This window comes from Rhinoraja longicauda, chromosome 21 (assembly GCF_053455715.1).
Source record: "Rhinoraja longicauda isolate Sanriku21f chromosome 21, sRhiLon1.1, whole genome shotgun sequence".
Taxonomy (NCBI): Eukaryota; Metazoa; Chordata; class Chondrichthyes; order Rajiformes; family Arhynchobatidae; genus Rhinoraja; species Rhinoraja longicauda.
In genome coordinates, this window is record NC_135973.1 from 24,532,492 (window position 1) to 24,551,549 (window position 19,058).

The window sequence follows — 19,058 nt, forward strand, 5'->3', positions numbered from 1 at the left end:
TAGTTTAAAGATACAGTGTGGAAACAGACCCTTTGGCCCACTGAGTCCGGGCCGACCAGCGATACCTGTAGGATACCTGTTAGAAGGATGAGAGGAGATCTTATCGAAACGTATAAGATTATTAAGGGGTTGGACACGTTAGAGGCAGGAAACATGTTCCCAATGTTGGGGGAGTCCAGAACAAGGGGCCACAGTTTAAGAATAAGGGGTAGGCCATTTAGAACTGAGAAGAGGAAAAACTTTTTCAGTCAGAGTTGTGAATCTGTGGAATTCTCTGCCTCAGAAGGCAGTGGAGGCCAATTCTCTGAATGCATTCAAGAGAGAGCTGGATAGAGCTCTTAAGGATAGCGGAGTTAGGGGGTATGGGGAGAAGGCAGGAACGGGGTACTGATTGAGAATGATCAGCCATGATCACATTGAATGGCGGTGCTGGCTCGAAGGGGTGAATGGCCTCCTCCTGCACCTATTGTCTATTGTCTACACTAGCACTATCCTGCTACCAAATTGTTTTAGTAATTTTAAATTCATCTGTTTCCACTTGTCTTTGAGCATACACATTTGGAAGTGGTGAAGTGATAGTACAAATCACAAGCAAGGATGGCTTGTTGTATCTTTAAGGATGACTATGGCAATGATGGTGTATTGGGAATTATGTGACTCCAAGGCTACTAAGGATGGTGATCTTGATGTGCAAGCAGGAGTGCACCATCAAGCTCAGTGATTCAATGATTTGTACTTCTGAGCACTGAAGCTGAGAATTTAAGTCTGTTTCAGTCTATTTGAGTTGAATTTCCAGGTAATGCATCAAGAAAATTAATATAAAAACAAGGCACTGCACATGCTGGCTTACCTAAGAAAGACACAAAATATTGTAGTAACTCAGCAGGTCAGGCAACATCCCTGGAAACTATTGATTGGTGACATTTTGTGACAGGACCCTTTTTCATATCCCGACACAAAACGTCACCTATCCATGTTCTCCAGAGATGTTGCTTGACCCGTTGAGTTACTCCAGTATTTTGTGTGTATGTCTTCAAAGAAAGTGTTGTAATTTATTGCAAGGGTTTGTACGGCAAATTTTAAGCTTAGAAGAACTTCCAAGTGAGCATTCTTTTCAAGTACAAAATAATTAAACTACTAAAATGTCCGTTTCTCGTCACGATTGGATGAATTGCTCTATTATCTGTGAACAATGGCATAGCTGTAGTTTATTATAAAAACTGAACCAGTCATCTCTTTATCTTCCTGTTTATGTTAATCAGTGCTACTGCTTTTAAACATTTTCAAAGTGAATGTTTCTCTGAGATGCCATTGTTGTGAAATTGCCACCCAAGATCACTTATTTCTGCTCCAGTGTACTTTACTGGGGAAAATGTTTAACTTGTTTCTATTTGACCTGTTCTGCTCTGATTTGGAATGTGCAGTGAATACTGAAAGAGCAGTTTAGGACATTCACTCTAACCAGCTATGACAGCGTGAATGCATTGCGCCAATGAGCACTGGTTGAGTGAAGATTGCTGTAAAACCTACACTGGAAGGTTCACTGCAGTATGTAGTGGGTGAACAAGGCAAAATTCCTCAAGACGAGGTATTTTGTATGTCTAATACCATTCTCCCTGATTGGAGGGTCTAGAATTTATGGGTGAAGACTCGGAGCGAGTAGGTCATTATGGATTGACGTGAGGGTTATAAATCTTTGTGCATTCAAGAGAAACGTTTGGACATTTCATACTGCGGAAACAGATCTCTGCTTTATTGTTTTTTAATTACACAAGTAAATGCTTGTCATCCTATTTGGTGAAGTAGTAATTTATTCATACATTGGAGCTGGTTATAGTCCATGTCCTGAAGAAGGGTCCCGACCCAAAACGTCACCTTTTTCTCCAGCAATGCTGTCTGACCGGCTGAATTACTCCAGCATTTTGTGTCTATCGGTACTCTGCCATTTTGAATGTAGCCATGGAATATTCAAGTCGATTCTAGTTTATTATTATATGTGCATGTATGGTGAGTTGCAGGTATAATGAAAATCCTGCTTGCAGCAGCATCACAGGCATCGGCTCAGGCAATAGGTAGATATTAATTGTACTTAATATTCAAATTGCACGTTCTGTAAGGCAGTACAAGAGTGCAAAAAACAAGATGCTAGTGCAAAACACAATTAGAAAACAAGTCTGCGGTAGTGCAAGAAGTGATGTGCAGTCTTCCACTGCCATGGTAAATATTAGGGTTGTGCAGGTTGGCTCAAGAACCTGATGGTTGTCATAAGGTGTGTTCCCCAACCTGGTGGTGTGTGACTTCAAGCTTCTGTACCTCCTGACTGATGGTAGCAGTGAGTAAAGGGCATGGGCTGGGTGGCGGGGATCCTTAACGACAGATACCCCACCTTGAGTAGATGCTTTCAATAGTGGGAATGGTTGTGCCCTTAATAGCCTGGGCTGAGTCCACCCCTCTCTGCAGCCTCTGACCTACTTGTTCATTAGAATTGTTGTACCAGGCTTTGATGCAACCAGTCAGGATGCGATCTACAGTGCATCTGTTGAAGTGAGTTCGTGTATTTGGTGATGTGCTAAATCTCTGTAAACATCAAGCAATGTAGAGATCCTGGTGGACTTTTTATGATTACACCTATTTGCTGTGGTCAGGAGAAGTCCTTTGAGTTACTAAAGGCCAGGAATTTGAAGTTGCTGACTCTCCTTTACCCACCCATAAATAAAAATTGACACATGGTCTTTCTATTTCACTTTTCTGAAGTTGATCCGATGTTTCATCTCTTTCATCCCTGTACACTGACTCATCACCATCTAGGATTTGGCCAGCATTAATGGTCTTCAGCGAACCTATTGATGGCATTGGAGCTGCGCTGAGCTGCACGGTCATGGGTGTAAAGAGAGCAGACCAGGGGTTTGGTACGCAGCCTTGAAGTGCATCTGTGTGTTGATCAGTGAGGAGGAAATGTTATTGATCGGCATTGAGGTCTTTCATTGATGAGGTCTTTCATTGATGAGGTCAAGAATCTATTTTCATGAGGTGGTATGGAGGCTCAGGTCATGGACCTGGTAAGTGAACTGGGTAATTGTGTTGAATGCGGGGCAGTTGTCAGTGAACAGCAGCCTGATGTATTGTTCCTATTATACAGAGGGTTCAGGGCTGAGTGAAGAGCCAGTGAGATGGCATCTCATTCATTTCATTAAAGTGGGCATAAGTGCTACCGGACTGTAGTCAGAAGCTGGGCACAGGGCTCTTGTGCAACGGTGCAATAATTGATCTTTCTCAACCACAGAGAGAGAGGTTGAAGATTGTCTTGAATATTCCCGTTGGTCTGCACAGATCTTTAGCACTTGGCCAGGTATGCATCAGACGCTTTGTGTAGATTCACCCTCTTGAAGGATGCTCTAATGTTGGCCTCGGAGACTACGATTACAGGGTCTTCAGCGGCTTGTGTAAGTATGCCATTGTTCTCCCTTTTAATAAGTGCACAAAAGGCATTAAGCTCACCCAATCGCCAGTTCTAAGCACCACAGATCCAGGAGCATTTTTCTACCTTCTATACTTTTTGCCAGTTGGCATTTTATTATTGCACTATACAAAGATCCAGAGTACTATGTTGTTGAATAATCCAATGTTTTAAAAATCTGACTAGTCCAATACCGACTGCGTGTTATTTAAACGCAAATCTAATGTTTTATGTTCATGGCTCTCTATGGGCTTTGGCTTCCCTGTTTCTGGAACCTGATTTTCTGCATATGTTTCTGCACTGTTCCTCCAACTCATGGAGTTCAACCATTTCTTGCCATCTCCTTGCACTGCATCTTGTTGAATCATTGAGCTCTACTAAAGTGGCCCAACGCTATCAGGTTATGCAAGTCTGCACTACATTGGATGCAGGTCTATGCATATAAAATGAAAATGCATCTTTTCTGGGGCTGGGGAAATGTTCCTAGCCCAGTTCTGCCCTTGCAAGGATTGGAAAGAGGGCAACAAATCAAAGCTCCTATTTCCTCCACACTTTTCTGACCTTTCAATCAAAAATCCAGGCGTCAAATCAGTATTGTTACATCTTTCCATTCCCTTGTGTATGTCTCTTGCCTGTCTTTTCCACTTGCTTCTCTTCCCTCCAGCCTAAGGTTTTGGGTTTTTGCACATCATTTGTGGTCTGTGCTTTGGAAATTTCTGCATATCCACTCCTACCTACCCCTCCTTTTGTGACGGGCCAGAATCGTGGCAAGTCTTTGCATACCTTGTGTATTATATGCAAAACCACAGAATTTCACTGTACCCAAGTACACGTGACAATAACGTATCATTGAATGTCTGTAGCCAATGCCAAGACCAGGAAGGCAGTGTAAATGTCAGTGTTGTAACAATACCTGCAATGTATCAGCATCACTGGAATAACTGGGGAATTAGATTGATCAGAAGTCATAGGTTTCTTGGGCTATAATGAAGGACGGAGCATTATTCTACAAGCGAGGAAGGGAAACATTAGTGTCAGACTAGTTTCTTTACAACTTTCAACTAGCTGTTGTTTCCTTGCAATATGCTCATTGATAAAGCTGGCCATGGACTCATTAATCCTTGTTAATTGTACGATATGATATTGATAGAGCTTTATTTATCCTCGGAGGGAAATTGATCTGCCAACACAAAATACATGAAATATGAAATTAAAGTGATGTGGGAAGGATTGGGGATGTGTAAGGATTGGTATTGCCTAGGGGGTGGGGCGGGGGAAGAGAGTCGGTCTACTCCATGACAGAAGGGGGTGGAGTTCTACAGTTTGATAGCCACAGGGACGAAGGATCTCCTGTGGTGTTCTGTCCTGCATCTTGGTGAAACCAGTCTGTTGCTGAAGGTACTCCTCAGGATGACCAGTGTGGCATTGAGGGGGTGAGCTGTATTGTCCACGATGCTCTGCATTTTGAGGAGCATCCTCAAAGTTGTGTGCTTAACTCTAGTCCTAATGGAAATCCTCTCATTAGAATAAAAATCTTTGTTTACTAGTTGTGTGGAAAATCTTTTCAAGATAACTTGTTGTGCATCAGTGGTTGCCTTTTTGTTTTGTGTGTAGCATTAGTTGTTTGAGTTCTAAGAAAATGTAGTTTGAACTTTGTGGTGATTCTTTTTTTCTTGTTTTCAATAGAAACAAGAGTACAGATTCAAGAATCTGTCAGGGGAAAAGATGTGTTTATTATTCAGACTGTTTCAAAGTAAGTGGCAAATGAAAAATCTTTATAATATGTACTTACATTTTAATTGTTATAATAAAATAATTTTATGGGGAACATGAGCACATCTTGATTTCATGATAAAGTTTTTTTGCATGGATTGTATAACTGAAGGAAGGAGGAAAGTTGTTCCTGTTTGATTACAGGCCAGAAAGGTAACTTTAATTTCTTTTGTGGGTACCACATTTGCATTTAAAAGTTAGAACACTTCTAAGCAGCTTCTGAATACCAAATTTAGAATAAAACTAGGAAAAAGTCTGTATATAAAAGTTATTTGTATATTGCTAGAACAGGCCCTTGTATTTCCTAGTTTATCAAAGTCGTTAATTGGTGGGTAGTCACTTTAATTCTTGAGTTTGGCTTTTTTTAAATGAGAGTGAATGGTGAGGGGAGTTGAATAAAAACCTTTGCTTGATCTGTTTATCCTGATGTTTAAGTACATCTTTTATTGTACAACAGGGATGTCAACACCACCATTATGGAACTCCTTATTATGATCTATGCCTCTAAGACCTCATGTGCCAAGAACATCATTGGTGTAATCCCTTACTTTCCATACAGCAAGCAATGCAAGATGAGGAAACGAGGTTCGATTGTGTCCAAACTTCTGGCATCAATGATGTGTAAAGCTGGTGAGTTGTGTTTGGACCATTCATTCTGTAACTTGTCAGACCTGAAAAAGAGATTTGGCATCTTTAATTTGGATAAACCAGCACTTATCTTGTCCTTGTGTTTTCCCAAACTAATTTAATAGCCCACCAGTTGCATCTGTAGTATAGTGACTGTTAGGTCAATCTGTGGTAGTGATTAAGAGATGACCAGGTATCAGAATACCAGATGAATTTCCTTGTTCAAATGCCCTAGGGGCTCTTCTCTCAATTGATGTCTGTGGACTATTTGAATGCAGATCTGGGCAATGGCACCTCTGACAAGGCCATGTTCCCTTGGTACTTGGCAAAGTGCAAGACTAGATTATGTTCACATCATAGAATGGTGCATGACTCCCCACATTTCTGATTGGAGTGAGCTGCCACTGACCTAATGTGGCTGATGTCAGATGTACTTTGAAGAACATCAACATTGATATCGTTTTTGTTCCAACCTTTAATCAATGTTTTTTTTTCCTATAAACGTTCTTGCTGTTTTTTATTTGATAAACACACAGTGCTGGAGTAACTATGGGTCAGGCCGCAACTCGGGAGAAAAAGGATGGGTGACGTTTCGGGTGGGGACCGTTTGAAGAAGGGTCCTGACCAGAATTTTCTCCAGAGATGCTGCCTGACCTGCTGAGTTATTCCAGTACTATGTGCCTTTCTTTGGTATATACCAGCATCTGCAGTTCCTTTCTACACCTTTTCTTTAATGGATTCTATCCTTCCCATAACAGCCAATATCCCAAGCGTCTCAGAAGATATTGATCAAATATGTAACTTTCTACTTAGGGAGGCCCACCTAATTAGAAGAGTTGTGCCTGGGGAGGAACAGGAGTTGCAAATCGTTATTGCCTTTTCCTAACATATTAAAGATTTCTGTTTAGTTTTTTTTTAAACAGAGATTGTTTGGAAATCTTGCTCTAATTTATATATTTTTTTTAATCCTGAGTTTATGTAACAGTCTATGAGAATTCTTAAACTTCTGCTTCAATGGATTATTAACAGCTATGAAAAGCAACCAAGTATGTGTAACTAAACTGCGTGACCAGTGGAGGCAACCAGTGTTGAGAATCAGTGGGCAGACAGGATGAGTTATATCACTTTAATCTGCAATTCTTATTTTGAACATATGAACACCAGAAAAGGAACAAGAGTTGATCAGTTGCCCTTTTGAGCATGTTCAGCCATTCATAAAGATATTGACCTCAAACTTTTTCTCTGGCAATGTTCCCTAAATCCTTGATTTTTTTTCTTGATATCCTGAAATCTATTTGACTCCTTTTTGAATAATCCTTGTTTTGATCCTAGCTGCGGGGAATAATCCGAACTGCATCCAGCCTGTCAAGTTCTCAAACAATGTTATACATTTTGACAGGATCTCTTCTCATTTTTCTAAAGTCTAGTAAACATTTTGCAAAACGTATCTCTGGCAAGTCTGTGGTACCAGTCTAGTGATTCTTTCTTACTCTTCCTCTAAGGCAAGCACATTTTCCTCTATTGCAAGTGGATGTTTTAGATGAGGAGACCAAAACACCCGACTCTCGGTATAGTCTCATCAAGGTCCTATTTATTATCTATTTTACTAGCCTTATTCTCAAAAAACTATAGATTAGTCAAACATGATTTTCCTTTCATAAATCCAATGCTATCTCTGACATTCTTTTCAAGGTATTGTTATATTTTGTAGATTTCAGCTTTTGTCTTAACACAGGCATTAAGCTAACAGGTTGGTAGTTTTCTGGGATTTTTTTCCTCTCCTGTCTTAAATCATGGGGTCATAATCCACAGAGCTATTCCAGAATCAGAACTATGAAAGATAATAAGCAATATCTAAAAGCTATCTCTCAAAATTCTGGAATGGAGATAATCAGGTCCTTGGGATTTTCCAGTTTTCATGCTTGCTAATTTCTCCAGTGCTATATTTTTGATTAATACTGAGGTCTTTCAGTTTTTGTCAATTATTTAATTATTCTGCTGTTTCATTATTCCAATATTACATTATAAACTGGTAAGAAGCCCTCACTTCAACAGTTTTCTTTTTATCCATAAGAACGCTTCCAATTAATTTCTTACTAGTCTACATGTTGTGCAACCGTTACCAAATTCTTGGTCCTTGGTTCCTGACTTCTAAAATGTCCCCAAATCCTTCGGCTTCTAGTAGCTTTATAACCCTCTCATTTGGTTTTTTAAATATCTTTAATTTCTTCAGTCATCCATAGATGAATCATGTTTTGGGTTTTGTGTCATTTAAGTATTTTTGCAACTTTTGTATTATCCCTTGCCTGTCTACTGATGCACCCTTTCAAAATGTTTCCAAATCAACTCTTACATTTAAGACCCTGTTTTAGCATTGGGTTTGAAAGTTGTATAGTTCAGTCAAATTCTATTGATTGTCACTATTCCTCAAGATTCTTTAGTTACAAGATTGTCAATAACCAGGTCCAAAATGTTTTCCCCCAGGTTGTATCATGATCTGCCTTAACCTATCTCAGAGGCTAATGTCTTAAATCTCACTCCTCATCCCTGTTTTGGAAATTCTGCACTCTGTCCTAACCTAGAGAGGGTTATAGACTTGAAACATTTCCTCCGTCTACGCCGCATCTGTGCCCGGGATGAGGTGTTTCAGACTAGGGCTTCCGAGATGTCCTCGTTTTTCAGAAAACGGGGCTTCCCCTCCTCCATTATAGATGAGGCTCTCACTAGAGTCTCTTCTACATCCCGCAGCTCCGCTCTTGCTCCCCATCCCCCCACTCGCAACAAGGACAGGATCCCCCTCGTTCTCACCTTCCACCCCACCAGCCAGCGGATCCAACATATCATCCACCAACATTTCCGTCACCTACAACAGGACCCCACCACTGGCCATATCTTCCCATCCCCTCCCCTCTCTGCATTCCGCAGAGACCGTTCCCTCCGCAACTCCCTGGTCCACTCGTCCCTTCCTACCCAAACCACCCTAACCCCGGGCACTTTCCCTTGCAACCGCACGAGATGCAACACCTGTCCCTTTACCTCCCCCCTCAACTCCATCAAAGGACCCAAACATTCTTTCCAGGTGAGACAGAGGTTCACCTGCACCTCCTCCAACCTCATCTATTGCATCCGCTGCTCTAGATGTCAACTCATCTATATCGGCGAAACCAAGCGCAGGCTCGGCGATCGCTTCGCTGAACACCTGCGCTCGGTCCGCATTAACGCCACTGATCTCCCGGTGGCCCAGCACTTCAACTCCCCCTCCCATTCCCAGTCTGACCTCTCTGTCATGGGCCTCCTCCAGTGCCATAGTGAGGCCCGCCGGAAATTGGAGGAGCAGCACCTCATATTTCGCCTGGGCAGTTTGCGGCCCGGTGGTATGAACGTTGACTTCTCCAACTTCAGATAGTTCCTCTGTCCCTCCCTTCCCCTCCTCCTTCCCAGATCTCCCTCTATCTTCCTGTCTCCACCTATATCCTTCCTTTGTCCCACCCCCGACATCAGTCTGAAGAAGGGTCTCGACCCGAAACGTCACCCATTCCTTCTCTCCCGAGATGCTGCCTGACCTGCTGAGTTACTCCAGCATTTTGTGAATAAATCGATTTGTACCAGCATCTGCAGTTATTTTCTTATCCAACAGTTACAGCTTGACTGACTAAGCTCGTGCAGCATTTCTTTCTGATTCCAGCATCTGCAGTTCTATTTCTTTTCCCTAGTATATTTTAACATAGAAAAGCATCTTCGATAAATTTATCATCAACCTTATTAAAGCAAATTTGATTTCTCCAGTCAATATGATGGTTATGATTACAGTATTAACCCATTACACCTCTAATTTCTTGATTCTTCCACACCCAATAATATTTGGTAGCTTTACAAATAACACCTTGTAGTAAACCAAGCATTATGAATCAAATGGGTTCTATTAACGAAACAGTGGTTAGGAGAACAGTTAGGTGCTTGTTGCTGTTGAGAGGAGCACCACACGTCTGTACATTCGTGGGCTCGAGCTGAGCTCATCACCAACTCAACTGTCATCTCCAACTGTCATCTCCCTGTCTTGTGATCGTTCCAGTTTTGGTGATGAGGGTTCGATCAGTAAGTGGCTTGACCCCCCCAGGTGGCGCCACATGACCTGCCCCAAAACCGGAGGAATGAAAACAAGCAGGGGCACGAGTAAGGCGGCCGCATGTACACATGGTCCATGCTCGGAGGCACCACCAACAGAGGTGAGGGTGGGTGCGGGTGGCCAAGCGGCCGACCCCCATAACGGGGCTGTGCTATCCACGACTGATCAATGTTGACATGAGCAGGCTTAAGGTGGGACACCGAAACAATCGCCCGTCTGCCCCCGATGTCCTGCGCAAAAGTTGCCGTAACATGCAGCAGCACCCGGAAAGGACCTTCGTAAGGCCGTTGCAGCGGGGTCCGATGGGAGTCCCTGTGAAGGAAAACGTACCGACAGTCCTTGAGGGAAGGTGGGACGTGTGAAGTAGTAAGTCCATGATGAGACGTCGGTACAGGGGCCAGCTGGCCCATCTGCTCGCGGAGACGCACCAGCACAGCTGAAGGGGGCTCTTGCTACCCACGTGCTGCTGGGAGGAAGTCCCCTGGGACCGTAAGCGGGGCGCCGTGCACCAACTCAGCGGATGAAGGAGCCAAATCCTCTTTCGGGGCGGTACGGATCCCCAACAAAACCCAAGGCAACTCATCTAACCAGTCCGGGCCTGTGAGTCGCGCCTTCAGGGAGGACTTCAGGTGCCGATGGAAAAGTTCCCCCAGCCATTTGGATTGTGGATGGTAAGCTGTGGTGTGGTGCAGCTGCGCGCCCAGCAGCTGCGCGCCCAGCAGCTGGGCCATGGCAGAGCGGTAGGCCCCGGTAGGCATGCATCTCCTCATCGTCCTGCTGCGCAGCTGCTAGGGCGGAATAGTCGATGCCCTGGGCTAAAGTGAGGACGGCATTGATGGTAGTGCGGGACAACGCATCCGTGACCTGGTTGCTTTTACCCGCAATGTGCTGGACACAGGTCGTGTACTCGGAGATGTAAGCCAAATGACGCTGCTGCTGTGCGGACCAGGGATCGGAGACCATCGCGAAAGCAAATGTGAGGGGCTTTTGGTTGGTAAAGGCCGTGAAAGGTCTGCCCTCAAGGAAATAACAGAAGTGGCGGGCGGCCAGGTAGTGCGCCAGGAGCTCACGGTGGATAGCGCTGTATTTCTGTTCCGGAGGGCTTAGGTGACGGCTGAAAAAAGCGAGTGGTTGCTAGCAGCCATCGATCAGCTGTTCGAGTACTCCGCCTACAGCAGTGTCAGATGCGTCCACAGTCAGGGCGGTCGGAGCCTCAGCCCGCGGATGGACCAGCATCGTTGCCTATGCTAGCGCCTCCTTTGCGCCGTTGAAGGTGGCCGTGGTCTCAGCATCCCACTCGAGGTCCCACTGCTTGCTGGCCAGTAACTTGAACAACGGCCACATAATCCTGGCAGCCGCTGGCACGATCCGATGGTAAAGTTTACCATGCCAACAAACTCCTGAAGACCTTTCACTGTGGAAGGCCGAGGAAACTTCCCAATGGCCGGGGGCAGGACTGCACCATGTTGGGTGACGTGATGGCCAAGGAAATTAATTGAATTAAGGTCAAACTGGCACTTAGCCAGATTAATGGCCAGGCCATGTTCGCTGAGCCTCTAGAAAAGGAGCCGGAGGTGCGCGCAGTGTTCTTGACGAGAGCAACAGGCGACGAGAATGTCATCTAGGTAAATGAACAGAAAGTCCAACCCAAGGCCTACCATGTCCATAAGGCGTTGGAAAGCCTGAGTGGCGTTCTTAAGGCCGAAACGCATCCTGAGAAACAGGCCAAAAGGTGTGATATTTGCGGTCTTGGACACGTTGTCCGAGTGCATTGGAATATGATGGTAACTGTGGACCAGGTCAATTTTTGAAAATAATTTTGTACCTTCCAGATGGGGCTCGAATTCTTGAATGTGGGGAACAGGATACCGATCGGCCATCGTAGTGTTATTATGATGGCGATAGTCCCCAGAAGGCCTCCAGCCCCCAGACGCTTTAGGGACCTTGTGAAGGGGAGAAGCTCACGTACTGTCGGACCAACGCACAATGCCCATGTCGTCCATTTGTTGGAACTCATACTTGGCAAGCTGCAGTTTATCGGAGGGAAGCCTGCATGCCCGTGCGTGGAGCGGCGGTCTGGTGGTGGGGATATAGTGCAGTATGCCGTGGTTAGGGTGGGATTGGAACAGAGGAGTCAGGATGTCGGGGAAATCTGCTAGTATCTGAGCATACACGTTCTTCGCAGAAGATTCCGAGTCGAGGTGTGGGGCAGCGGGAACGGGGCGCAAAGAGATGGGTTGGAAAGTTGCAGAGTGGACGAGGCGTTGTCCCTTCATATCGACCAGCAGAGAATGTGCCCGGAGGAAATCGGCGCCCAGCAACGGTTGGAGGGTGTCCGCGACAATGAAAGGCCAAGTGAAGTGGCAGGAGACGAAAATAAGGGGAACCGTGCAGACACCGTACGTCCGGATGGGGCTGTCGTTGACTGCAGTCAGGGGATGCCCTCGTCTACCGGAATGGGTGTCAACTCCCAATGGGGGCAATATGCTGACCTCCACTCCCGTGTCGATGAGGAATCGATGCCCATAGGCGATGTTTCTGGCTGACCGCGACAGCCACTACTAGCGGCCGGCCGCAGCTTTATCCCGGATGCGGGCAGGGAGAACGGCGTTGACGGGCCTCGGAACCCCAGGGTTGGTGGTAGTAGCACCATGTACCTTTGCCATCGTCGCCAGAGACCGGCTTCGGCGCTGTGCTGGCAGCGGGGGCTGGAAATGGCCACTGGGACCGCCGCGGAGCTGCCGACACCCGACTGATGGAAACACCATTCTGCTGTTTGGCCAGCCACAGCTCATTCGCTCGTTCAACCAGCTGCTGGGGGTCGGCCAAATCGCTACTGGCGAGGAACCGGCGGATGTCATCAGGCATCTGCTCCAGAAACGCTTGCTCGAATAGGAGGCAAGGCTGATGTCCGTCCATCAGGGAGAGCATCTCGCTCATCAGCACTGACGGCTTGCGATCGGCCCGCCTATCCATGTGAAGGAGCCGGGCGGGACGGTTGAGCCCAAAAGTGCGCAACAGGAGTGGTTTGAGACCCTCGTACTTGCCGTCATCGGGCGGTTGACGAAGCTAATGTATGGGGCGCCCGGCAGCGTCTTGGTCCAGTGTCTAGAGTTGACCACGTGGAAATATTTGGTCGCATTGGCGGTAATGCGCCGAATATTGAACTGGGCCCCGGTCTGTTGGAACCAATCGTGTGGCTGTGCAGTCCAGAAAATGGGCAGTTTGAGAGCGACTGCGTTCTGCTGGGCCGGGTTGTCATCTGCTTCCATTGTCGAAATCCAAAAGAGGCCGTTTTGGATGGGCGAGGATCACCAATGTCGCAAACCAAGCGTTGTGAATCAAATGGGTTTTATTAACGAAACAGTGGTTGAACACGCGCGCTTAGTTAGAGAACAGTTAGGTGCTTGTTGCTGTTGGGAGGAGCACCACACGTCTGTCCACTCGTGGGCTCGAGCTGAGCTTCTCATCACCAACTGTCAACGCCAACTGCCATCTTCAACTGTCATCTCCCTGACATGTGATCGGTCCAGTTCTGGTGACAAAGGTTCAATCAGTAAGTGGCTTGATCCCCAGGTGGTGCCACAACCTACCAACATTTTCTGCTTGGCGCTGTTTCTTAGCTAGAGTTGACTGTAGTTCTGCATCATATGTTAAGCCAAGAATTTTCTTTCATCGCTGTACTCATCTCTTCCCTTACTACCGATGCTACTTCACCTTCTTTTCCTTTTTACTTGTCCATCCTAAATGCTGAATACCCTGAAATACTTTTTTTAAAGGTAAGTAAATTTGAATTTGAATTTGTCGAGGTGCTATTCAATATTTATGCAGTGGTTTAGTTATCTTTGCATCTGAAACAAAAGATCTGAACATTTTAAGGCAAGTTTCAGCAATATATTTTTAGTCAAAAACACTAAAATTGCCATTGGTAACCTCACTTACATTTGGACTTTTTCTGAACAAGTATTGAGTGTAGTGGAAATCTGCATTTGGGTTGCAGTAGACAAGAATATAGTTAATTAATTTTGCACGGGTTAAATGTTGATTTTGCTTTAAACCTTACTTGTAGAATCTTATGGATGCAGGAGAAGGCTGCAAGTCCCATTTTCTAGCTTCTCCCTACCTCTTCAGATTATTCTCTCGTGTCCTTTCAATTCACTTTCCCGTTTCAAGGTTAGGTTATTGTCACGTGTACCAATTAAGGTACAGTGAAATTTGAGTTGCCATACTAAGTGAAAAGCAACAAGACACAACCACATAAAAGTTAACATAAACATCCATCGCAATGGATTCCACATTCCTCACTGTGGTGGAAGGCAATAAAGTTCAATCTACTTCCTCTTTGTCTCCCGCGGTCGGGGCTGTTGAACCATCTGCAGTCGGGGCGATCAAAGCCCCTGCAACCGAAGGTCGAGGCTCCTGTCGGGGTGATTGAAACTCCCGCATCAGGGCGGTTGAAACTCTCTCTGTAGCATAGAGCTCCCGAATCGGCCTCTTCTTACCAGAGACCGCGGGCTTCACGATGTTAAAGTCCACAGGCCCCGCAGTTGGAGCTTCAATCCCCGACAAAAGGATCGCAAGCTCCACAATGTTAAAGTCCCGCAGCTTGGAGCGCCAGGTCGGTCTCCAGGAAAGACCGCCAACTCCATGATGTTAGGCCGCAGTGGGGATGGAGATGCGATATGGAAAAAAAATGCATCTCCATCAAGGTACTGCCATTGAGGTCCAGTACTACCATCCCATCTGGAGACTTTCCCTTTGTTGCCATCACTTTATCTTCCTCTGCCTTGATGCCTAGACCTACCATCCTCCCCCACCTGCTTCCAACATCCTTCTCCCACCTCCCATCAACCACATAACATATCTACCCGTGTTTCTTCTCCCTTGGCCACCTTTCCTTTTTCTTCATCCACATGGTTCTACCAGCCCATTATTTATTGCCTAATTCCACCTGGCCTCAGTCTCAACACTCCCCCTTCCCTTCTTTCACACGACTCTATCTGCCTGTCATCTGTCCCTCCACATGAAATAAAATTTGGTTCCACCAATCACCTTCTAGCCTCCGTCTCACCCTTCCATCTCACTTCCATATACTGACTAAGTTTCCTTTAGACTCTGTCCTGATTCATGGTCTCAACCGGAATCATTGGCCCTTCCTTTGCTTCCACAAATGCTGCCTGACCAAATGAGTTTTTCTTGCAATTTACCTCTTGCTGCTTTTAAAAATTTATTTCCAGCTTCTGAAGTCTGCCTGTAGAGCTTCAACTGATGTGTCTCAATTTTTGGATCCTTCCCTCAAAATCTCTGCTCACTCTGTGATGTTCTTATTCCTGTACCAGGCATAGAACATACCTGGGAAATCTGAATGTAGATTGGTATTTTCTCCCCAGTTTGCAAATGGACGGGGTGGTACAGCAGTACAATTGCTGCCTTGCAGCACCAGTGACCCAAGTTAGATTCTCACTACGGTTGTTGTCTATACACAGTTTGTACGTTCTCCCTGACTGTGGTCTTGTCCGGGTCCTCCGGTTTCCTCCCACATCCCCAATTTGGACAGGTTTGTAGATTAATTGGCTTCTGTAAATTGTCCCTACAGTGTAGAATAGAACTAGTGTATGGGTGATTGCTTGTCGGCATGGACTCAGTGGGCAGAAGGGCCTGTTTCTCTAAACTAAACTAAAAAGGGTTGTCCATGTTATTTTTAAGCAATCAGATCACTATAAATAAACTCAACTGAGCAATTCACCGTTGGTTGCATCTTGGTCATTGATAGAACTTAAAATTTTATACTAAGTTACAAGAGTATTTTCAATTTTGCCTGCAACTGATTTAATATTTCTGACCGATCATGTGATCACAGGTCCCAAGATTAGGTGAATTTGTTCTGGGACAATTTTATTTATAGGGCCATAAGGCTTTATTAGTTAACCACAACTGATAACGTATCTGTGTGTCTTAAAACTGGTGTTAACAAATAGATGACTGTAGTTTATTTCATATGAGCTGCTTCACCTCTAAGTTGCGTAGAGAACAACTTAAATCCTTAAACCCTTGATCTTTAAACACCTTTTTAGTTTGTGGTGAAAAATGTATGTTTGATTTTTCTTAAGGACAACTTCCTCCTGTGTACCCTATTAAACCTTGTTCTGTAAGCAAATTATTGCAGATGCAAGAAATCTAAAATCACTTCCAGCATTGAGTTTCTTCACACCATGTTCCTAGCCCTTTTAGTCTGGGTGCTGGGGAGCTGGAACTTCAGAGAGTGGGAGATGCTGGAGACACATCAATGTAAAATACTTGATGTACAAAATTTACAGATGCAATTTTATTATGTGTTTAAATCCTTGAGCTATGGAAAGTACAAAAAGGAAGGAAAGGCCGGTGATATGATTTTTAAGTTGACCTCTGTCTAAGAGATCTACAAACTGAAATGAACCAGAGGAAGGTTGCATTGCATGGGAATCTCGGACTAGCTCTGGAATGTTGTAAACTGGCGAAAGGCTGATACCTTTGTAGAAACAAAGCCACCTCACAACACCAACCAAACATTTATTTTCCAAATCAATTTTCGTTCTTCATAGTTGACAACTTTGTCCAGTTACAATTCAACGGTTGGGATAAATAACTTTAACTGCGTGTGGGTAGGGTTGGCAAGGCCGGAATTCATTGCACTGAAGTTGAATGGTTTGCTGGGCCATTACACTGTACACTGTGTACATCAGTACACAGCCGTGAGACTGAAATATCAAATGAGTCAATCAGTAAGTTTGGTAGATTTCCTCTCCAAAGGACAGGGTGATACAGTGGTAGAGTTGCTGCCTCAAAGCCTAGAGACTGGGTTCGATCTTGACTACGTACTGTCTGTACAGAGTTTGTACATTCTCCCTGTGACCATGTGGGTTTTCACTGGTTGCTCTGGTTTCCTCCCACATTCCAAAGACGTGCAGGTTTGTAGGTTAATTGGCTTCTGTAAATTGTCCCTAGTGTGTTGGGTACAGCTGGTCGGCACAAATTTGGTTGGTCAAGCGGCCTGTTCTCCATGTTGTCTCTCTAAACTAACTGGTCTGAAGAAGGATCTCGACCCAAAACGTCACCCAGTCCTCTCCAGAGATGCTGCCTGTCCCGCTGAGTTATTCCAGCTTTTCGTGTCTACATCAAAGTAAAGATGGGTTTTAAGACAGTTTGGTAGTTTGGCCCAGGTAGTTTCGACAACATTTTAAAATCTCAGATCATAGTGAATTGAATGCAGGTTCCTCAACTGCTTTGGGATTGTTGAGCTTTTATTTCCTGATCTCTTGGCAATATACAATCCAGTAACGAAACACAATGCCATATTTTCCAAAATAATACGATAAAGATGTGCAGGCTGCATCCTGAGCAAGCAGTTGCCGACTATTTTTATGAATATTATCCAAGCAAACTTTGAGTCTGATAGCTTAATCACTTTCAATCGGAGTTAGGCTTTTCTGTCATGGTGGTGATATTCCCGAATACCAGGGGGTTTAAAACATAATTTCTGGAATACCAATAGATGAGCAAGGACTAGGGGTATTGAACAAGCAATCCTGACCACGCAGGGAGAATACAATTACTTTCTGAAAGCTATTGCTTGGATACCCCACATCTGTCTTGTGCTGAATTAAGTCCATTTGGTGTTACCACTGATCTTTGAATCATTTGGACTGAGCTTGTTAATCAACCTGATATTCTACATTTGTTCTGAGTGCACTAATGCCCAGGCACTTTCTATTCTTGGTGAAGGTCATCTCACCTTAAAGAATGAAATGCATTCAGAAAATGGAAGCTGTATCTTAGAGGCAAACGGAAAAAATAAATGTGTGAATGGCCTGGTTTACTATCTTTCTTTTCCTTGTGTGGTTTGATTACTGCTGCTAGGACACTGTGCATAAAGACTTAAGCTGCTGTTGCAGATTTGTATTCATTTCCACACTCTCCTCAGGCTTGACTCACCTGATTACAATGGATTTGCATCAGAAAGAAATCCAGGGATTTTTCAATATTCCAGTTGATAATCTACGAGCGTCCCCATTCCTGTTACAATACATTCAGGAAGAGGTGAGGTTAATGGAGTTACTGACTGATAATGCACTGTTTTCAGGGACGAGAAGCAGCCATTGGTAGCTGTCTACAAAAGTATCTATAATCTATCACTACTGGACTTCCTTTATTTGCCTCAATTTTTGATTCATGAAATAATATGGAGGCTTCTGAATTTGTTTTACCCTTATACATTATTTGGCACCGCTTACTAGTACGGATTTATGGGCACTCGTGCTATTTGACGTTGAGAGTTAACTTGTACCGCATCAAATAACAGCAGTGTGATGGCAGTGGTTTAATTTAGGATTGGTGCTACTTTAAAAGTTGGATTTCAGTGTAGTTTGACAACTAAAAAGAGCAGCATTACTCAATTATTAAATGTTTTACTTTGTAGCATTGGCTGGTATAATTTATTGCTTGGCAGCTGTAACTTTAAGCCTATTTTCCAAGATGCACGAGTTTTATTAACACAAGGTTAAAATAAAGTTGGGGATGGGTTGTACTGTGTGTATGCACATTCCCAGCTAGTCTATTTTGAGCACTGATTGTTCAAAGTATTGGATCTGTGACTAAATGGAAATGAGAGAGAGGAACTTGCTGAGAAAGCGATTTAACTGCAAAGATAGTTTTTCAGTGTTATGGTTTATGAGATTATTTTCAATATGAAATGTAGATTAGCATTATTGGATTATAGTGTGAATTTTGAAATCCCTCACGCTGAGCAATGATTTGAGCGCTAAAGCTTTATTTCTAGCATCGCTTAACAACAATGCTGGCTTTCAAATTTGCATAGTGCAATAGAAGTACAAGGAACTAATGCTTATTTTGGGCATTAATGGATATGTTGGTTTCATTTCTTGTTAATTGCACTTACAAGGAAATAACATCAACGTTATTCATAACTTCAATCTAGTTGCTGGTTTTAAAATTGTAATATAATTTGGTAAAAAATGTATGGAATAATGTTGATAATATGCATCGAATTGTTGAGGAATAATGACCTGATTCCGCTGT

General features: G+C 44.1%; 1 protein-coding gene across 7 annotated transcripts in view; it reads left to right on the forward strand.

Moving 5' to 3' along the window:
* Positions 1–19,058, forward strand: part of prpsap2 (phosphoribosyl pyrophosphate synthetase-associated protein 2) — a 44,195-nt gene that overhangs the window by 12,004 nt on the left and 13,133 nt on the right. For 6 of the 7 annotated variants that reach the window (XM_078418138.1, XM_078418140.1, XM_078418141.1 and 3 more), the window contains exons 4-6: positions 5,144–5,210; positions 5,688–5,860; positions 17,944–18,059. In XM_078418138.1, the coding sequence (XP_078274264.1) occupies positions 5,144–5,210; positions 5,688–5,860; positions 17,944–18,059 (356 nt within the window). The remainder of the gene's footprint in view (positions 1–5,143; positions 5,211–5,687; positions 5,861–17,943; positions 18,060–19,058) is intronic. The other variant, XM_078418142.1, reaches the window with a different exon arrangement.